The sequence below is a fragment of the Salvia splendens genome, chromosome 8, assembly GCF_004379255.2.
Source record: "Salvia splendens isolate huo1 chromosome 8, SspV2, whole genome shotgun sequence".
Classification (NCBI taxonomy): Eukaryota; Viridiplantae; Streptophyta; class Magnoliopsida; order Lamiales; family Lamiaceae; genus Salvia; species Salvia splendens.
This window is the reverse complement of record NC_056039.1, coordinates 27,097,953-27,120,442: the sequence shown is the minus strand read 5'-3', so window position 1 is coordinate 27,120,442 and position 22,490 is coordinate 27,097,953. Positions and strand designations below refer to the sequence as shown.

The following is a 22,490-nucleotide window of genomic DNA, read 5'->3' as shown; positions in this document are numbered from 1 at the left end:
CGAAAACTTACCTTGACGATCCATAGCGGAAGCGATTGGGGAAGACGGAGAGAACTTCCTCAGACTTTCTTTGGCTTAGTGGCGCAACTCCAACTCCAAGGATTTGTTTCTCTCTCTTTCCCTCGTTTATGTGTTCTCTGTAATGTGTGTGTTTTGATGGGATCACTACACCTGTATTTTATAGGCAGAGAGAGGACAAACTCTAATCTTAAAACATTAAAGCCCTTTCCGTCAGTGGCTATTTAATTAGGACGTTTCTTTTTGACCAAGTAATACCAAAATCATATTAAATAATTGAAAATAATATTTTGATTTGATTTTGTTAGCCAATAATATATCAAACCATAATTATATATATGCGTCCATTTCTTCCCTTAATAATCACAGGAATAAAATACTATTCCTTTCACTTAATGACTATAATCAAACGCATACATAAATTAATAATTATGTTAATATATTCTCCATTTTCCTTATTAGTATAGGAATATATATTTAGTCAAATTTAATGACTAATTAGGAAACGTCCTACTTAAATCAATATATTCAATTGATAGCTAATTAATTAGAGAAAAATGTGTCTAATACCAAGTTAATGCATTACATCAAAAATTCAATTCTATTTAGGATTCTATCACATGTCACATATGTGAGACATAAAACTTACATTCTAAATATAGAAATACCACTCTTTCTACTTTTTCCTATCTCTCTTACTCTACTTTACTAATAAAACTAGTTTTAACCCACGTGCGATGCACGACGATCAAGTTTTGATGCCGAAAACAAATTGGTAGTATTGCAAGTTTTAAAATTGGACGATAGCTTTTCAAACATCAAACGGTTTTAAAATTGTATTTTGAAGTATAAAAGCGCCGACGCAAAATAATATTGTCACAAAATTGTGTGTAATTTTTTTGTATTCTGTATCCATTTAAATTAGTACTATACTTTATCATAGTCGAGCTTCATTACATTGCAATATAGTGACCCTAATACGCTAAAAACCCAAACCTTAAAACCTAAATCCTAAACCCTAAACCCTTAACTTTAAAATATAATCATAATGACCAACAAATGAACCAAATATAAATACAATCTTCCCTCCGTCCCAGTGCAATTTTACTTTGTTAATCACTTTAAAACAAATTTACTAATTGGGCAAAATTAAAAGAATATCATAACTTCATGTTAAACAGTATGAAGAGTATTGGAAAATATGGAGTTAAAAACTAAGCAATGTTATCAAATTTTGGAAAATGAATGACAATAATTTCCGACATTGTATTTGTATTGTATGAAATGAGTAATGAATAAATGTATAATGAATTTTGGAAAATGAAATGGAAGGCCATTGAAGCAATAATTTCATAATTTACTTTAAAACATTTCGGTTAATCCGCACACTCATACAACAAAAGGTCGTTATTCCTCATACTTATAAATACCAATCAATGGCAATATTAAATGTCCATAAATATCATTATGGATTTTATAAAAATATACTCCCTCCGTCCCCCAAAATTCGTCACCATTTGACCCGGCACGGGTTTTAAGAAATATAATAGAAAGTGAGTTGAAAAAGTTGGTGGCATGTGGGTCCTACTTTTATATATTAGTTTTATAATAAAATGTGAGTGTGAATGAGTTAGTGGAATGTAGGGTCCACTACCAAAAATGGTAAAAGTGAAAGGTGACAAATTTTTAGGGACGGACGAAAAAGGAAATAGGTGACAAATTTTCAGGGACGGAGGGAGTAATAAAATACACAACAAATAATTATTATCCTAATTTAGGGTAATATAAACATTGAAGTCGTGATCAATATAGACAATGAAGTACACAATAAATAGATAAAAATATAATCTGATTCATATTTCATGATATTCTCAAATCTATTAAATAAATAAATAAATTGATTACAATTCAAGGTATAATTTAGAATTCATTTAGGCGAAACGTTTGCAGTCATCTTCTACTTCAACCTCTTATGTCCGCCTCCATTACACTTCATCTTCTGTCGTCATTGTCTACTGCACTTCCTTGTCCTACGCTAACGCCATCTACTCCATCTGCTGGTTTGCCTCCATCTACGTGTAAGAATTTGAAATAAATCAACTACAGACTTATAATGCAAATTTTAAAAATTACAATCTCACTGGAAAACGTGTTTTTGGTTGCCCTTCGAGATGCTCTTAGCCGTTGGAAATAATAATCACTTATCACGGTTTTTCGTCAGTTTGCCTCCATCTACAAATAAAAATCAATTGTAGACCAATATTGCAATTTAAAAAGATTTTACAGAGGAATACTTAATCTCATCGGAAAATGCATTTTCGGCCTTTTCTAAACCACTGGAACTTATTCATCATTGCCAATAGCCGGCATATCTTATTCTCTTATTCCCCCTTCCCATATACTCTCTCCCTGTAGCCACCACACACATACCAAGCACAAATACAATGTCATAATGGTATTGGTATTTATAGAAAATCTTGTAGTTTTTGGCATTCTTCGTTTTTCTTGGGTCAACATCATTTATTCTAAATTAAATTAATGATTCATTATCTTTTTAACCTCTCAAATAATGATACTAATATAACCGCAAAATTTAATAAAAACCTTTTGACTAAGAAACCGATTATGCATAGCAATTTATTGTTGGTAACTGTCAATTAGTGGAAAGACGTTATGTATATCCATAATGTTTATAATTCAGTTTACCAATACTACGTCTCAATTTCAATTTTCATTATCTACTAAAACCGTACACATTCTAATTTTTCCCAAAATGCCCCTAAAACTCAACTTTTATATATGTATAAATAATTCATAAACCTAAAATGCTCCGCTCCAAGTTGGACATAAGGAGTATATAAAAAACTTACTTTGTGAATATTAGGAAGTAGGAGTACTAAATAATTATATGTTGTTGTAAAAGATTCCGTCATTAATTGAACAACTACTGAAAATTATGTCGATCGTTTGTAATTAAAGATTCCATCATTAATTATAGTACTACCTAGTACTAATGTATCTTTTGCAAATAAGGAATAGTACTGGGTAGTACTACTATATCTTTTGCAACTCAAAATTTATACATTTGGTACTACAATAAAAAAAAATGTGAGGGTCCTTAATGAGATGTTAATTAATTTGTGGACGTTGATGAATTACACAATACACTTTTTTCTTGCAAAGGAACACTTTAACATAAATGAGAATAAATAATTAAATTATTGAGGTTATACGGTAGTAGTATTAATTAACGATGTTGATTGCAAAGGACGGCTAATTGGTTGGTTTAGTGCATTCAGCTTTTATGCTATCGGTTTCAATTTCAACCTCTTCTACTTGTCATTTCCTCTTTCAACTTCAACTAAATATTTATCATTTTATGTATAGGATTTCTAATGAGAGAAAATTTGCTACATAAGAAAGTAGTACTAGTAAAGAGAAGTGAAATGTGAGATTAGTACCATTTGAAATTTATTACTAAAACAATAGGGATTACAAGATGGATCGGATTACTAATTAAGAAAGCTATTGTATGAAGTGATGTTGGGTATGGCCATGGGGGAGTACGTTTTTGCAATGATATCTCTTAAGAGAATGAATAAATAGAAAATACAATTTCAAATGGCAACAATTTGGAATTTCCACATAATTACAATAAGTTGTCCAGATTAACTATACATAAAAAATGTTCTACAAAAAGATATACTCCACTTAACTTTCAATATTAATTTTGAACTATTGCAATTAATTATAGTACAAGTATTACCACTACAATATAAGGTGTAGTGCTTGGTGATGGTGATGTAGTACTAATTACTAAAATAACATAACAATACCATATTGATAATATTTCAAAGTATGTTGCTGAACTTGCAAGTGTATAAAAAGGTAACGAATTATCAAAGTAATTAATAGTTCACTTAGTACAATAATATTTGCACATTCTGTTGGAATCGTGCGTAGTCAAATGATTTTTGACTAATAATAAATGTTACAAGACATTTAATTTTGTGAAATTAAATGCAATAGCGTCGATCTACGTTCCGAGTAGATGACCGTAGTATATTCATTTTCTCAAATCCGATTCCCGGTAAATGAGAAATAATATATTAAAGTTGGTCACAATAAAGCTAGAAATGAGCTATGTGAAAAGACTAAGAGATTAATTAACTAGGTGTTAATTATCCCACATCGGGGATGATAAACTTCTTTGATGAAGTATTTAATCAGATGAATTATCATGTGTAATAATTATTGTGGAATAAGACGGGTGACAGAGCCCACACGCACGCGCGCCGCCGCCCGTCCGCGACCCGCGCACCGTGACCCGTGTCCCGTGACCCGTGCACCGGGTGCCTGGTGCCTTGGATCTTGGATCTTGGTCTTTGGGTGGTTTTTGGGCTGTTCTTTGGAGCTGGTCGTTGAGCGTGGTTCGAGCCTCGCTTGTTCTTTTTAGACCACCTCAAACTCCACGTTATCCCCGACGGGTCCTAGTCCACGTCATGGTCCCTCTGGACCCCGACGCACAACGGGAGACAAAAGGTCCCTGCTGGATCTACGTTCGGAGTAGATGACCGTGATATATTCATTTTCTCAAATCCGATTCCCGGTGAGTGAGAAATAATGGATTAAAGTTGCGCAAAATTTGTAGCTAATTAAATGAGCTATGAGAGAACTCGTGAGATTAATTAAGAGATTAAGATGAGCCGTAGAGCCCACACGTACACACACGCGAGCCGCGAGCCCGTGCCCCTGTCCTTGGACTTGGACTTTGACTTGTCTTGCGGAAAGAGGACTCATCGACTCGACTAATACTGTTTACGGTTTATTGTTTCCTTTTCTGTTGTAATTTCATTTCAGTTTCTCCATTCTGTATTCCTTCTTTTGGGTTGTATTATGCCCGATTTTATCTCTTGTAATCCAGAAACAAACATTATTCACTTTATCTTTTTTTTTCTTACTTTATCAATTTTATATTACAACTTATATAGGCTATTAATAAAACTGTTTTTTTATTCACGGAGGAAATATAAAATTATATGACGGAATATTTATCGTTGTTAATTTGGACGGCATGGATCTTAGATTTTATTGAGGTTAATGCTTCGTTGAGGTACGCACCAAATAAATAAATGCATTACTTCGTTGAGGTTAATGATGTAGTAGTTATTTAAATTAATAAATGCTGTCGTCTTCCTTTACTCATTTCGCAATTGGTTAACGCATTTCCCATGTATATGAGTACTTTCTTTCAAAATTCAAAGGGACGTTAATTAGTTTAATTTTCTACTTCGCGCGAGAAGGAAACTGTAGTATAATACTAGTATATCTCATGATTAAATATATATTATATTTGATTGTTAGATTGAATCTCACAATTTAAATTAAGCATACAAGAATGGAACTTTTCAGAATATATGTTTGTACCAACTCGCATAACAGATGAATTCAACTCATGCGTACAAAATGCAATTTTTTGTGTATATAATATGAATCCAGTTAATTCAATCATTGCATAACATACTTGTAGCGTATAAGTCTGATTAGTCTGGTAAAAAATTGAATGAACAGTTTATATAGAGATTACACATCTAGTATGTCTGATATTAATTCACTGACTTTATACTAGAGTATTAGAATCCTTATAAATATATGAATGAATGCAAAGATGACAATTCCTTGCATCTTTGTTCCATTTCCTTTTTCATTCTATCATACCAAGCAAATTAATATTAATGAAATACATATAAAAATCGTCATTCTATTTCTTTCACTACACTCTATATATATTCCAACCCTTTTACAATGCATATGTTATGCTATTATATTAATGTGTTACATTAATTGCAACTTTATTACCGTCACCCTAGCTCATCGACCTCTCCTACTCTTTATAAATTACGACAAACCAATTTTAAATTCCATATTCTAAATAAATAACCAAAGTTTGTTGTTAAACCGAACTATCTAGTTTGCAGCACCCCCACATAGGTGGTCCACTCCTGGGTGTCCCCTTCCCCCCTTTAAATAAAACCTTTTTTCAATTTTATTATACTACTTTGATATCTTAATTCTAACACTTTAGATTATCTTATTGAGAATAGACACAAATAATGAAATAACTATAGCATCTTCCGTTTCGTATGTGTATAATTTTCTAACATTTTTTGTTGTTCAAATTTAATCTCTGCAAAATTTACAAGTGAATCGTTAAAGCTAAGTATTGCGTCAATGTTGAATCAAAGGTTTGTTAAAATGAATCAATAAACTGTTTTTTAAATTAAGTTCAGACAAGCCACGAAAATATAAAATATTACTACTATAAATTAATTACAAAAATAAAAAAGCGTCGCGCGTGTGATCCGTTTGATTAGAACAGCAACTCGAGTTTCAAACTTTCAAACAGCAGCAATTTTAATTCATCTAATTAGCAGCAAAAGCTTGGTAACAAAAAGTCATAAATCTGCACCTACTCACCACCTCCTCACCTGAATCCTGCTTTCTCTCTCTCCAACCCCGCTCTCCCCTCTCTCTCACACACACACATACTAACTCTTCTAGATTATGTTTCTACTTTGATCCATTGGGAAATTTCTTTTTTTTTTTACATTTTGAATTAGTAATCTTGCAACTGGGCAGAGAATTTTGGGCTAAAAATCGAATCTTTTTTGGGGTTTGGAGTAATTTGATGGGTATTTGCTCTTCGTCGGCTAGTGGAAAGCGGAGCACGGGGTGGGAGACCGGCGACGAAAAGGCGGATTCCCGGTTGAAAAAGAGTAGCTCTGGCGATTTCGCAACCTTTATCAGCAAGTTAAGCGGCGGCGGAGGCGGAGGCGCCGTTGTAGCCGAGGAGCGGGCGTTGCATCAAATCCCGGGGCGGCTGTTCTCGAATGGGGCCAGCCGCATCGCTAGCTTGTACACTCAGCAGGGCAAGAAAGGGACTAATCAAGATGCCATGATCGTTTGGGAGGTCAGTGTTTCTTCAATCGATTCATTGATTTACTTTTGCAAAAATTGCTAGTTTATGTAATGTGTTTGATATAGTAGAGCATTGTGGCTATTCATAATAGTAGTACTTAATTTATTAGTCTAGTAAGTATGTTTTAGGTTATGTTTGATGATTGGCTAAATCTACGAAGAAGTGAAGGAATAATGGAGTTTTTTTTGTTTTTGTCTATTTTGGGGTCAGTTTATGACTTGCTTGGGTTGTTTATACGGTAGAATTTCTGCACTGGAGGCGATGCGAGCGCTACATTTTGTGGAGTTTTCGATGGTCATGGTCCTTATGGTCACATGGTAGCAAGGAAAGTGCGCGATACTCTTCCAATTTTGCTGCGTTCTCAGTGGGAAAGTAAGGCCGAAGATGAGCAAAATCATGTGCAAGAAAATGTGGGGTTTGAAGGGATGAGGCGATTCGATGACTTCATGGATGAGGATGGATGTGAATCGGTAGAAGCAGAGGAAGTTGAGAAAGTGCCTGAGATGCATATTCCACTCAGGAATTCAATGCTCAAGGCTTTCAAGTTGATGGATAAGGAACTGAAGTTGCATCCGTCTATCGACTGCTTTTGCAGTGGCAGTACCACTGTTGCCTTGATAAAGCAGGTAGTTCTCCACCTCTCTTTGAAACCGTATCAACTTGTGCTAGTCTGAACTGGCGTGATTAGGACTTTCAGAATTTGTTTTCGTGCTTTTGTGGTTGGAATCAGCATATTCAGCTCGTTAAAGTCTATATGGCCTGCCTGCAGTACCCCATTATTTGTGGTAAAAACTTTGAGATTTTTGTTATCAATCTATTTATAGACACGTTTTCAACTTCGTCATTTGCAAGGTGGAATTAGGCTACTTTGAATTCTCTTGTAGAGATTGATAACTTCTTCTGTGGATTTCTTGTGTCTTATGATCTGAAATAATCGGTTTCAATAGCATATAGTACTAGTTTTTTCTGCCTTACATTGTGGTATCAGTGCTATGGTGTGTATTAGATAGACTGTCTATGACGAAGATATATGCTACTCGATGGGTCTGACTACTTGTGAACATGATCCTCCAGGGTCTGGATCTTATAATTGGAAATGTAGGCGACTCGAGAGCAGTACTTGCAACCCGGGACAAGGACAATGTTTTGGCAGCTGTACAGTTAACTGTCGACTTGAAACCTAATCTTCCAAGTATCCGTCTCTCACACTCAAATGCTATACATATTTCTTTCTATTGTTTATGGAATCTCTCTCTGCTACTATGAATGCAACAAGACTAAGATGAATATTGAACAGCTTTTTTGAACCCTCGCCCCTCTCTTGTTAAGCGGTCATGTTTTATGATGAAAGTTCTTAATCTCTTGCTCATACAGCTCTTTGAAGTGAACCTAGAAAGTGTGCTCAGGGAGCTACTATAAGGAGCCATACTATTAATCCTCCATGATCCGACAAACTATGTCTTTTCTATATGATGACTTGCATTACATATATTCTTGGTGTACTATAGAAATATGTAGCTGTTATGTATGCATAGGTGGTATAGCTCAATATGTGGTTTCTTGATTTCAGGGGAATCGGCGAGGATCCAGAAATGTAAAGGAAGAGTTTTCGCCTTGCAAGATGAACCAGAAGTAGCACGTGTATGGCTACCTAATAGTGATTCACCTGGCTTGGCCATGGCTAGAGCATTCGGGGATTTCTGTCTGAAGGACTTTGGTTTGATCTCCATACCGGATGTTTATCACCACCACATTATAGACAGAGACGAGTTCGTTATTCTTGCAACTGATGGGGTATCATTCTCCGTTCTCTTCAGATAAACTTGCTCACATTCTACTATAACTTCCTGTTTCTGAAAAGTTTTTCAACATTTGGATAGGTGTGGGATGTTCTCTCCAATAAGGAGGCCGTGGACATAGTGGCCTCAGCTCCCGGGCGTGGAACAGCCGCCAGAGCCCTTGTGGATTGCGCCACCAGAGCATGGAGGCTCAAATATCCAACATCAAAGAACGACGACTGTGCTGCAGTATGTTTGTTTCTGGAACATGCAAATGAGTCCAAACCCCAAAATGGCGCGGTATCTGCTCCTGAAGAGGAAATCAAGGCTCCCTTAGAAGAGGAAACAACAACCAAAGCTCCCTCCGAGCCGGACCCTGATTACCAAAACATCGATAGTCCTGTGAGAAAAGAGTCAAGCGAGATAGTGCCCGTGGTGGAGGAAGAGGAGGAGAAATCAACTGACAAGTGTGTTGGGCAGTCGAGGAGAAGCCTGGCCGAGTGCCTTTTGAGTGCAGAAGAGGATGAATGGTCAGCACTCGAAGGTATAACACGAGTTAATAGCCTTCTTAGTCTGCCCCGGTTCTTGCCTTTCGATAGAAGAAGCACGAGTTGGAGAAAATGGTTATGATATATATTAAAGATTTCAAGATTTGGCCTGAGAACTACCAAATCCTATCTGAGATGAAGCAGGAAAGAAAAATGAAGGGTTAGCTGTTGATGGATTTGGTACCAGAATTTTGTATCTTCTTACTCTGCTCTGCAAAACTCTATATATTTAGATACTTGTCATTTTGCTTCTTTGTAAAACTCAGGTCTTCAAAAATAATCCCACCATTCAAATTTTAGGGCCGAACACTCTTCTAAATATTGATCTACTCGAGTTCAATTAAGCTACAATGGTTGCCTAAATGGCCCATTGCAGGCCCATTTAGCTTCGGTGTTTAAAACATTGGATATTAATGGATAATTTCCTTACACCAACTAATTAGTGTTCTGAACATTACAGTTTAAAATAGGTACTAAAACTTGCCGTAATTTTGTATTTGCCCAATGGTTGAGCCCATGAGGCTGAACGTTTAGGTAGAAATTTTTGTGGCATGATAAAAGTTCAAGCTGACTGGTCCGCATCAAATGACAACCCAAAATAATAATACAAGTATGATATGGGCCAAAATTTATCAATCTATTCACTGAGGTGATGTTCGATTTTTAAAATAAAATAATACCTAGAACTAGGATTGAATTGTGAGATTATTTAGTCATAGAGGATTAGCTATGACTAATTATCCCATGATTATCCATCTAGGTTTAAGTTGTGGGATTGACGCTCATGAACCAAATACACTATAAATTTAATCATGGATACAATCTTGCAACCGAACACCCCCTAAGTATAGTATCGATACCAATTTATATGTTGCCAATCCAAAGAATGCTACCTCCAAACTCCAAAGTATATGGTTATCGACAGTTCGAAAGTCGTAACCAACATTTGAAAATATCATTCTACGGAGTATTAAATATTTGTTGTCCAATCAAGTACTTCATTAACCACATTTTGACACTAACCATATAATTGGACATATAAGTATACAATGCGAAATATAACCGTTTAGAACACAAAACAGACCAGCTCTCCTTAATATCAACTAAATATACTAATATGGTGTTTCTTATGTGAACATATGCAATTAGCATCTTATTAGATTTCTTGTAAAATTACCCTTGATGAATCCGCGAATTATTGATGATGATGAATGCTCGTAAAAATAAATTACGACACGGAAATTTTACGTGGTTCGATTTACTGAGGTAAATCTACGTCCACGGGGAGAAATGGGGGCAGGTTTGTATTGCTTGATCTGCGAATTACAGCTTACAACACAGACTTGCTATATGATTTTTTCTCTAGAGAGATTCTAACCCCCTCATATCAGATCTAAGTTCTATTTATATATGGAACTAAGATCGTGGCTTGCATCCCCACCCTAAGTCGTGGATGTCGTGTAGGTCATGGCCTAAGATCGTGGATGTAGCGTAGGTCATGGCCTACGATCGTGGCCTGAGTTGACACCACGTGGTAGTGGGTGTGTTGGACATCCTGTATGGGTCCACTAACTCCTTGTTCGGTCGAATACTGAGACCGAACTGCTTTGGTTGCCGATCTTTGAGTAGAGCTTGATGCCGACCTGAGAGCAGAGCTTGATTGGTTGGCTTTTACCGAGCTGTAGGCTGAGGCCGAACTCTTTGGTAATGCCGAACTCATACTCCTGCTTTGGTTGCCGATCTGAGAGTAGAGCTTGATAGGTTGGCTTTTACCGAGCTGTAGGCTGAGGCCGAACTCTTTGGTAATGCCGAACTCATACTCTTCCTTGGGCTTTGGGCTGATGGGCCGTCATTGCTGTTGGGCTTGTTTAGTACGCACCCCATCACTACCCCCCCCGAAGGGCGAAGTGAATCACTTCGGAGAAGTGAGTCACTTCGGCATTCTGGATAAAGGCAAGGGGGAGGCTGATGTCAGGGGACGTGCCTTGCGCGTGACTGCATTAAATGCGACAGTAAAATCCGGCCGTTGAATCCTGAAAAGGTGGGATTCGAAACGGTGCGACGATTTTGAAATCTTCGCCGAATCTGATAAATACCTCCTTTCTTCATCATTGAAGCACTTTTGCGACTGCTTCTTCTGCACTCTCTCTTTTTTGCGAAGATTCTCTCTCCGCTTTCAAGAATTTCTTCAGACTTTCTTCACCTTCAAAAAGTAAGAAAAATGTCTTCTTCTTCTTCTTCTTCGGAGTCGGGTAGCGTTAGGAGAGGCGGTAAGGGGTCTTCTGGCCGGAAAGAGTCCGGGGAGAAGACCGTAGAGTATTTCCATAGTATTTTGAGTAAGGATACTGTGATGTCCCTACCCGAAAAATACTTTTTTCCTGGGGGGAAGGCGGTGGTACCTGACGGTGATCATAGGGCTGACTCCCCGCCGGAGGGTTACGCCACCGTGTACGAGGCCTGCTTAGAATGCGGGCTTCGTTTCCCCCTCCCTTCTGCCTTTATAGATTTACTAGATTTTTTTCAGCTTCCTTTAGGCCAGGTGACTCCGAACTCTTGGAGGCACTTGTCGGCCTTTGCTGCCGAACTCCGTAGGTTAGGAAGGGATTTGTCTTTGAAGGCGATCCTTAAATTCTTTCAATTTAAGAGGAAGGGGTCTTGGTTTTACTTGATCCCTGTACAGCCCTTTAGGGCCTTTTGTAAAACGAAGTGGCCGAAGTGGCAAAACCGCTTCTTCTACTATGATAGGACCGCGGCTCCTAGTTTTCCCTGGAGAGGGCCGAAGTCCGTTATCCGTCATCCTCGGCCTGAACCGTTGGACGAGCTCGATGGCGAGCTCAACAAGATTCCCATAGTTAGGAAACAATACACGGAGTCTGAGCTCGTCAAGGGCGACGTCGTGTTCGACATCTCGTCTTCGGACGAAGAGGCCGAGGGTGAGGATTTCTCTTTATCTTTATGCTCTACTGCTTTAGCGAAGAAAACTAACCTTGCTTTCTTGCTTTTTGGCAGTGTACATGCTGAATAAAGCTATCCGAAAGTCCTCCGAGCTTGCGGGGCCGGAGAGGCAGAGAGCCCCTCGGTCGGCGTCTGAAGCCGAAAAGAATCCGAAGAGGCAAAAAACCTCTTCTTCGGATCCGAAAGAGCCGGAGCCATCTTCGGCTAAAGGGAAGGGGAAACTTCATGAGTCCCCAAGAGTGCCGGGGAAAGACCTGGTCATCTCCGAGGTGGTTGCAGACATCCCGGAACACGTCCCTGAGCCTTTTCAATGGCCGACGAATTTTGTGGAGGTAAGCTTTCTGACTTGGCTTCTTTTCCACATTTTTTGATGGGCCTTCTGTTGACTTTTTTCCTTGTTCATCTTCAGAGAGCGAAGCTCGTCTCCGTGGAGCTCTCCAAAGCATCCCATGACTACGAGGAGATGCAGAAGAAGTTGCATCTTGCTCGTAGTCTGGCCGAACAGGCTGAGGCCAAATTTGAGAGGGCCCGAGCTGCCAGGATCTCGGCTCAGGATGAAGCTCGGTCAGCCAAAAACCAGCTCATCATCCTGCGAGAGCAGACGAAGCTCCGGGAGGCTCAGAAGGAGGCAGCCGCCGTGGCTGCCCAGGGGGAGGCTCTCCGTGTTTACACGGAGAAACTCTTTTTGAGCAGCCAGTTCTCGGCCTTTGTCGGTAGTCTGGTAAGGCTAATTACCGATAAGGGCGAGCAGGGGGCCGACGTCGTGCTGCCTCTGTACAGCCGAGAGATAGCAGCTCGGCTTCAGAATCTGCCGCTCCTTGAGGAGCTCGCTTCATCCTCGGTCCTGCTTTCTGCAGACCGAGTCCGGAGTTGTCGAGCTGATCGGGACGAGAACCTGGAGGCTATCTTTGCCTCCGTGGGACCCGTTTCACCCGCTTCGACTTACAACGGAGAGGGTGAGGCCGAGCCGCTGGAGCCGGAGGCCGAAGTCGAGCGGGCCGGGCATCCGGAGAAGGAAGCCGATCAGGAGGCGGAGGCGAGGCCGGCAGGATGCGAGGCCGAGGCTGAGGTAGCTCAGGAGAAAGAAGCTGAACCAGAGCGAGGAGCCGGAGACGAAGCTGGCGGAGTATGATTTCGTCTCCCTTCTCTTACTCTGGTTTCTTCCTTGTAAAAATGGCCTTGAAGCCCTCCTAGTGTAAAAAATTTTCCTTGTGAATGAAAAATTCTCTACACTTGTCTTCGTATAGCTTTTCGTACTCGCCTTTACTCCTGTTGTATTTTACTATCTGCTTGGTACAGCTGCCGAACTAATATAGCTGCTTTGTACCCAAGGAAATGGAGATACTTCACTGGAAACGGCTGTACTCTTCGGCTTTAGACGAAGCTGAGAAAAGAGCTATAGCCGATCAGACGAAGAATGACGAGCTTCTGGCTCGTTTAGTGAAGCTGGAGGCCGATAATAAGGACTTAGAGTCCGATAAGAAGGATCTGGAGGTCGAGCTGAATACGACCATTGCTGAGAGGACTGCGTACGAGGATTACATCCGTGTGCGCGGGGGAGTGACCATATCAGATGTTCAGAGTCGAGTTGACGAACTGTGGGAGGAATATCATGTACTCCGGAGGAACAATGCGCTGGAGAGCTCGGCTTGCCAACAAGTTGTGAAATCACTGCGGCGTTGGGCTTCTCGGTACAACATTGTTCTTTCTCGGCGCCCCTCCATAGAAAGATTCCTTCGGCATATCGTGCCAACAGATGCTCGCACTCCAGATCAAACCTCTGGTTCCCTTGTTCAAAATCCTACTCCAAGTCAACAACGAACTCCGGAACAGCCGGAAACGTCAAGACGAGAACGGGCTCAGGAGCAACCGGAATCGTCAAGACAGGGACGGACTGAAATTCGCCGAGGAGTTGTGACTATGAGCGAGCAAGATCAGCAGATGCTTATTGCAGAGACTCTTCATCGCCGAGGGGCTAGAGCTTCTGGGGCTCGCGGAAGAGGTGTTGGGTCGAGGATAGCATCTCGTCGACCTGCTTATTCTTCATCTGCTCGGAACAACCGGACTCGGCTTCCAGAGGATTTTGTTAATAGGTGGCTCAACTTTAGCAACCCCGGACAGTAGAATAGTCCTTTGTAATAGCGTAACGCCATTTTGTAGGGTAGCGGAGTTGTATGCCGAACAAGATTTGAAAAATGAAATTTTGTTTTCGCTTCTAACACTGTATTTACAGCTTAGCGAAAAAATTTCATCGTACTTGTCCTCGGCCTTATGAAGTAAACTTCTTTGACCGGACTTGGTCCTTGGTCTTATGAAGTAAACTTCTTTGACCGGGCTTGGTCCTTGGTCTGATGAAATAAACATCTTTGACCGGACTCGTCTTTGGTCTGATGAAATAAACATCTTTGTCCGGACTCGTCTTTGGTCTGATGAAATAAACATCTTTGACCGGACTTGGTTTGTGTTCTAATTTGGCGATTTTTGTCGCCGGGATCGAACTTTCCCTTGTCCTAATTCGGCGAGTTTTATCGCGTGGATCGGACTTTCCCAGTTAACCGAAGTGGTCTTATGCAGTAAACCTCTTTGACTAGACATGGTCGTCCTCGGTCTTATGAGGTAAACTTCTTTGACCGAACTTGGTCGTCCTAATTCGGCGAGGTTTATCGCGTGGATCGGACTTTCCCTTATTGCAGTTCGTTTCAGACGAAGTGCTTATTTCTTAAGCCGAATTGTGGTCTTGTATCTTCCTGAGAAGCTTGGACTCACAATCGTTGGCTTAATGCAGTTCGTTTCTTGTTAAGCTGAATTGTGGTCTTGTATCCTCCTTGGAAGCTTGGACTCACAATCGTTGGCTTATTGCAGTTCGTTTCAGACGGACTGCTTGTTAAGCTGAATTGTGGTCTTATATCTTCCTTAGAAGCTTGGACTCACAATAGTCTTTAATAATCGATCTAAAAAGGGGATCAGTCTTTAAAGAACGATATACCTTGGTACCATTTGTAAGAGACGACAAGCACATAGAGACAAAACACATAGAGAAAAAATGAAAAAGATGAAAGAAAAAAAAAAAAAAAAAACTTTAAACTTTTTTTAAAAAACGACAAGTAAAAGGTGCAAGTAAGAAACAAACAAATAAAAACATATACCCCTATGACCGAACTAGACACGAGACGGACTGACCGGACTGTCTCTTACAAGTGGAACTTCTTGAGGTTGGAGATGTGCCATGTTCGGGGTACTTGTTCTCCTGACATGTGAGTCAATTTATAAGACCCTTTGCCGAGGACTTCTGACACCCGATATGGACCCTCCCATGTGGGTTCGAGTTTGCCCAGCTTTTCTGCTCGGCTTACTTCGTTGTTTCTCAAGACGAGATCTCCCACTTGAAATTGAAGCTTTTTCACCCTTTGGTTATAATACCGGGCTACTTGCTCCTTATACTTGGCTGCTTTTATGCACGCCAATTCTCTTCTTTCTTCGGCGAGATCTAGTTCTGCTCTCAGTCCGTCGTCATTCATTTCTGAGGAGAAATTTAGAGTTCGGGGACTGGGTACGCCGATCTCCACCGGAATTACGGCTTCAGTGCCGTACACCAGACTATACGGAGTTTCACCGTTGGAGGTTTTGGGTGTAGTTCGGTAGGACCATAGGACTTGAGGGAGATTTTCTACCCATTGTCCTTTGGCTTGTTCTAACCGAGCTTTTAACCCTTTCACCAGAATCCGGTTCGTTACTTCCGTTTGTCCGTTTGCTTGGGGATGGGAGACCGAAGTGAACCGCTGTTGAATGTTCAGCTCTTGGCACCAATTCTTGAACGTCTTGTCGGTGAACTGAGTCCCATTATCCGAGATGAGGATGTGGGGTATGCCAAATCGGCACACTATGTTCTTCCAGACGAAGTCCAATGCCTTTGAGCTCGTTATCGTAGCTAATGGTTCAGCCTCCACCCACTTCGTGAAGTAGTCCACGGCAACGATAAGGAATTTCATTTGCCGAGGAGCTTGAGGAAGTGGTCCCACTATGTCTATGCCCCATTGCATGAAAGGCCAAGGGCTTTGCATAGTGTATAGATCGGTCTGCGGCATCCTTGGGACATTTGCATGAATTTGGCACTTCGTACACTTCTTGACGAGCTGCACTGCCTCTTGTACCATGGTTGGCCAATAATATCCCCATCTCAGAACTTTTTTAGCTAAAGCTCTGGCTCCGATGTGGCTACCGCACGATCCTTCATGAACTTCTCTGAGGATGTAGTCCGTCTCTTCTGGTCCTACGCACCGCAATAACGGCTGGAGGTAAGACTTTCTAAAGAGGACTCCTTCATGAAGTTCGTACCGAAGTGCTCGGCACGTGATCTTCCGAGCTTCTCTCTTATCCTCGGGCAATTGTCCTTGATCCAGATACTGCAAGATCGGCGTCATCCAGTTCGGCGAGCTGGATACTGAATGTACCTCGGCTTCATCAATGCTTCGATGCATTAATTCTTCCGCCTTTGAGCTCGGATCTGAGGCCAACTTACTTAAGGCATCTGCTCGGCTATTTTCCGCTCTGGGAATGCGGATTATCCGAAAATAGGAGAAACTTCGGCTGATGCTTTGCGCTTTGTCCAAATACTTCTTCATTCTCTCGTCACGAGCTTCACTTGTACCCAACATGTGATTTGCTATGACTTGTGAATCACAATGGACTTTGAGAGATTTGACGAGCAGACTTTGCGCTAACTGGAGTCCGGCCAGGAGGGCTTCGTACTCGGCTTCATTATTAGTAGTGGGGAATAGGAAACGAAGTGAGTAGGTTACCTCGTGTCCGTCGGGAGCGACAAGTAAAATACCAGCTCCACTTCCCATCTTGTTTGAAGCTCCATCTACGAATCCGCTCCAGCAGTCCGGCGGCTCTACTTCGGATTCCAAGGGCAGTGCTAGTTCGGCATTGGCAGAATTCTTCTGTTCGGCAATAACAGGAATTGCTTGATCGAACTTTGCTTCTGCAAGAAAATCTGCCAAGGCTTGTCCCTTGATGGCTTTCCGAGGTAGATATTCAATTGTGTGCTCTCCCAACTCTATAGCCCACTTGGCGATTCTGCCTGATGCTTCTGGTTTGGTCAACACTTGCCGAAGTGGCAGATCAGTTAAGACGCATACCTTGTGAGCATAGAAGTATGGCCGCAGTCTCCTTGCTGCATTTACTAATGCTAGAGCAATCTTTTCCAGAGGTTGATACCTGGTTTCTGGACCTCTTAATGCTCGGCTTGTAAAATAGATGGGAAGCTGCTTTAGGCCTTCTTCTCGTACAAGCACCGCGCTGATGGTTTGATCCGATGCCGCTAAGTATAAGAATATTACTTCGGCTTCGGTTGGAGCAGAGAGAATAGGAAGCTCGGCTAGATAACTTTTGAGCTCGTCAAAGGCCTTTTTCTGCTCGGCTCCCCACTCGAACTTTGGTGCCTTTTTCAACACCTTGAAGAACGGCAGTTGCTTTTCGGCTGCTTGGGAAAGGAATCGATTCAGTGCGGCTAGACATCCGGTTAGCCTTTGCACGTCATGTATGGACTTCGGCATTGCCATGTTCTGAACGACTTGAACTTTTGAGGGGTTTGCCTTGAGTCCGTCCTTTGAAACCCAACAACCCAGAAACTTTCCCGAATCTACCAAAAAGGTACACTTTTGGGGATTAAGTTTGAGGTTGGCTTTCTTGAGCACGTTGAGAGTGGACTTGAGGTTGTGCTCGTACTCCGAAGTGCTTTTGCTTTTGACGACTATATCGTCAACATACACTTCGACCTCCTTTCCAATCAGGTGCCGAAAAAGCTTGTCTACCATCCTTTGATAAGTGGCTCCGGCATTCTTTAAACCGAATGGCATCTTTTTATAAGCGAAAATGCCGAAATCAGTAATGAAGGCCGTTTTTGAAGCGTCAATCTCATCCATTAAGACTTGGTGGTAGCCTTTGTATAAATCAAGAAAACAGAAAATTTCGAAGCCGATCAAAGCTTCTACTTTTTTATCTATGTTCGGAAGGGGATAGCAATCTTTGGGACAGTGCTTATTTAGATCGGTGAAATCTATGCACATCCGCCATCCTCCTTCCTTTTTCTTGATCATGACAGGATTGGCCACCCACGAAGGATACTTCACTTCGAATAACACATCCGCTCTCAGTAATTGGCGGACTTCGTCATGGATGACTTGATTTCTTTCTGCCGCAAAGAGTCTTTGCTTCTGTTTTATAGGCCGGACTGATGGATCAATATTTAACCGATGAGTGATTACCTCAGAGGGCACTCCGGTCATGTCCAACGGAGACCATGCAAAGACATCTTTGTACTCCTTGAGGAGCTGGATGGTCTTTTCTCGGAGTAGAGGCGTTCCCGCGAAACCGATCTTGACCGTTCTGGATGGATCATCTTCGTATAACTGAACGGTCATTGAGTTCGGCTCTGGTGTGACTTCGGTAATTTCGCTTGCCTCTGACTCCGGCTGCTGTGATTGCTATGCTTGATGATGCCGATCTGATTGCTCGGCACTTTTAAGCGCAATCTGCAGACACTCTTTTGCTCTCTTTTGATCACCTCGGATGACCGCTATCCCCCCTTTAGTGGGGAGCTTGATGGTGAGATGATAAGTAGAGCAAACGGCCCGAACTGCGTTGAGCCAGTCTCTTCCCAGGATGATGTTGTACGGAGACCGAGCTTTTACCACAAAGAACTCAATCATCGTACTGGAGCTAGTAGGCGCTTTCCCCACCGTGATCGGAAGGCTGATAATACCTTCAGGGCGGGTGTCCTCCTGGGCGAAGCTCTTCAGGGGAAGCGGAGCCGGACTGAGCCGAGCTGGGTCCACTTCTAGTTTGTCGAAGCACTCTTTAAAAAGAATGCTAACCGACGCTCCTGTATCCACAAACACCCTGTGGATTAGTTTGTTTGCCACTCCGGCTTGGATGACAATGGCGTCTTGGTGAGGAGAGATGGCCGGGACGGGATCAGCATCCGAGAACGTAATCACTTCGTCCTGCTTCAGCCTTTTATGCGTTGGCTCCTCTCGATTGGAGCCTCTGCGCTCTGACTTCAGGGACGACTTGGTCTTCCCGGCAGGGAGAGCGTCGATAGTCTGGATTACTCCATCATATTGCGGCTCGTCATCGTCTTCGGGATCCGGCTGCCTTTTCGGATCCTGAGGAGCGCAGTTCGCACCTCTCTGCTTTTTATTCTTCTTTGACTGCTTGCTTTGGTATTTTTTCAATGTCCCTGCCTTCACAAGAACATCGATACCTGCAGCCAAGTTTCTGCACTCCTCGGTATCGTGACCGTGGTCTTGATGGTAGGAGCAGTAGTTATCCCGGGGTCGGCGCGCGGCTGATTTCGTCATCCGCTTTGGCTTTTCGAACAGGTCAGAGTGCAGTTCGAAAATTTCCGCTCTCGGCTTGTTCAGCGGTATGAACTGAGCGGGCGGCTTCTCGGGATTGAGACGGGGTCCCAATCTGTCTTGTACCGGAGCCTTTTGAATTCTTTCAAATGGAGTCCGGCGAGGATGCCCCTGATCGCTATGATCTGGCTTCCTTCTGTCTCCTCGGGACGATGAGCTGTCTAACGACCGTTTGCGACGGTCTGCCTCATCGGCCCGGGAGTACTGGTCCGCAATGTCCCACATTTCCTGAGCTGTCTGCGGACCGCACTCAACGAGCTTCCTGTAGAGAGCTCCGGGCAGGATTCCATTTTGGAATGCCGAGATGACAAGCAGATCGTTGAGATCGTCTACTTGCAGGCATTCCTTGTGGAATCTTGTCATAAAGTCGCTGATTTTTTCGTCGCGACCTTGACGAATGGAAAGCAGCTGAGCCGAAGTGATTCGGACTTCCGCTTTCTGAAAGAACCTCCTATGGAATGCATCCATTAGATCTCGGTAAGATCTAATGCTGCCTTGGGGGAGGCTATCGAACCACCTTCTTGCGTTCCCGATGAGCAGCTCGGGAAACAGCTTGCACATGTGGACCTCGTTGAGACCCTGGTTCGCCATGTTATATTGATAGCGTCCCAAGAAATCATGAGGATCCACGAGTCCGTCATAGGTTATCGACGGAGTTCGGTAGTTCTGTGGTAGGGGAGTTCGGGTAATATCGTCCGAGAACGGAGTCCTCAATGCTCCGTACACGGCGAACCCGACATTTCTTCGGTATGGAGGAGATGGAGTTCTCCTGTGATTCCGGTACCGAGGATTCTTTCTCCTGGAAGACATGACACTACTGCGGTAGTGACTGTCTCGTATGGAGGGAGAGGGAAAATCCGCCGTTTTCGTCTCCGGCTGCTTTTGGCTTTTTTGCAGGAAGGTTAAGAATTCCTCCTGCTTTTCAGCCAAAAACAGCTTGACAGCCTCGTTCAAATCGGGCTGCTGGGAAGACTCAGTGGGACGATTTTTGGAGCGGCTTGTTCCTCCGCCATGAGAACTGGTGGTGGATTTATCCCTAGGCTGTTTTCCAGACCCATGGGATGGATTGGCTTCCTCCTGGTTCTCACGGGCAGGAATACGGGTACTCTGCGATCTGGTATGCATTTTTTGGGTGGAAAAAATGGTCAAAAATTCGCTTTATCACAAATTTGGTTCTCTGCTTCCCACAGACGGCGCCAGTGATGAATCCGCGAATTATTGATGATGATGAATGCTCGTAAAAATAAATTACGACACGGAAATTTTACGTGGTTCGATTTACTGAGGTAAATCTACGTCCACGGGGAGAAATGGGGGCAGGTTTGTATTGCTTGATCTGCGAATTACAGCTTACAACACAGACTTGCTATATGATTTTTTCTCTAGAGAGATTCTAACCCCCTCATATCAGATCTAAGTTCTATTTATATATGGAACTAAGATCGTGGCTTGCATCCCCACCCTAAGTCGTGGATGTCGTGTAGGTCATGGCCTAAGATCGTGGATGTAGCGTAGGTCATGGCCTACGATCGTGGCCTGAGTTGACACCACGTGGTAGTGGGTGTGTTGGACATCCTGTATGGGTCCACTAACTCCTTGTTCGGTCGAATACTGAGACCGAACTGCTTTGGTTGCCGATCTTTGAGTAGAGCTTGATGCCGACCTGAGAGCAGAGCTTGATTGGTTGGCTTTTACCGAGCTGTAGGCTGAGGCCGAACTCTTTGGTAATGCCGAACTCATACTCCTGCTTTGGTTGCCGATCTGAGAGTAGAGCTTGATAGGTTGGCTTTTACCGAGCTGTAGGCTGAGGCCGAACTCTTTGGTAATGCCGAACTCATACTCTTCCTTGGGCTTTGGGCTGATGGGCCGTCATTGCTGTTGGGCTTGTTTAGTACGCACCCCATCAACCCTCAATTTTATACATTTATGAAGAGAGAAAATTGTTATTAACGGCCAAATAGAAAAATATTAGTACCCCTTATGTGGGTGACATAACTATATTTTTTAATGAATGTGAAATAATTAACATTGGATGTAAATTATTATACCCAAATTTACATGAATTTGGTCCAAACTCATGAGAATCAAGACATTATCAATAATTGTTATACAAATTAATAAAATTACACTTGATCGTTTTAATTAATTAATCAGTTTGATTGTTACATCGGTTTGATCAGTTTTGAAGAATTATCCTAACTCTTGAGATTATATATTCTTGGTGTGCAATCAAATATTGTTGCCGCCTCCAATCACCACAAATATAATTTTGTTACAAGTTGATAAATTGATAAAAGACAGCATTTATGTAAGAAAATGCAGCCTTCAATTTTTGCGCACGTAGATCTGAAACTTTCCTTTATAAATTATACTTAGAATTAATATAGTATTTTACCCAATTTCAAAAATATCCACACTTGCTTATATATATTAATATATAGAGAAAAAGGATCAAACGAGAACCCCTTTTATCGTAAGACAATGAGAACCATTTCAGCCCCTTAAATTTTAGATTTTTTTACAGTGGGTGCATATTTGTCGTTAGATAAAATTTTAAATTAAAAATTTAGACTATAGATCTCGTACCAAATAAATTTTGTACATCTACCGTTAGTTAGGGTTGTGTGATTTATGCAAAACACATAACAAAATACATTTTTAGGTTATTTTTAGTTTTTTTATGTCGTTTTAGTAAAAGGATGATCTAAAATGATCTAAAAATGACATCAAAGCTGGATTTTATAAAATGAACTAAAACGATTAATAATGGTCTTCCCTGTTTTTCGTTAAT

At 41.7% G+C, this 22,490-nt stretch overlaps 1 protein-coding gene across 2 annotated transcripts; it reads left to right on the top strand.

Moving 5' to 3' along the window:
• Positions 1 to 6,434: 6,434 nt before the first annotated feature.
• Positions 6,435 to 9,584, top strand: LOC121744903 (probable protein phosphatase 2C 66). Of its 2 annotated transcripts, none has more exons than XM_042138603.1 (5): positions 6,435 to 6,988; positions 7,240 to 7,623; positions 8,072 to 8,189; positions 8,568 to 8,791; positions 8,878 to 9,584. In XM_042138603.1, the coding sequence occupies exons 1-5, from the start codon at positions 6,707 to 6,709 to the stop codon at positions 9,403 to 9,405; spliced, it is 1,536 nt and encodes a 511-aa protein (XP_041994537.1). In that variant the 5' UTR covers positions 6,435 to 6,706; the 3' UTR covers positions 9,406 to 9,584. The 2 variants fall into 2 exon arrangements, with proteins under 2 accessions (XP_041994537.1, XP_041994538.1); XM_042138604.1 differs by having other exon boundaries at positions 6,849 to 6,988; positions 7,208 to 7,623.
• Positions 9,585 to 22,490: the final 12,906 nt, after the last annotated feature.

Coding starts and splice junctions, on each gene's coding strand:
- LOC121744903 (XM_042138603.1), top strand. CDS start 6,707: ATGGGTATTTGCTCTTCGTCGGCTAGTGGAAAGCGGAGCACGGGGTGG. Junction 8,190..8,567: donor CTTGAAACCTAATCTTCCAA/GTATCCGTCTCT, acceptor TCTTGATTTCAG/GGGAATCGGCGAGGATCCAG. Junction 8,792..8,877: donor TTATTCTTGCAACTGATGGG/GTATCATTCTCC, acceptor ACATTTGGATAG/GTGTGGGATGTTCTCTCCAA.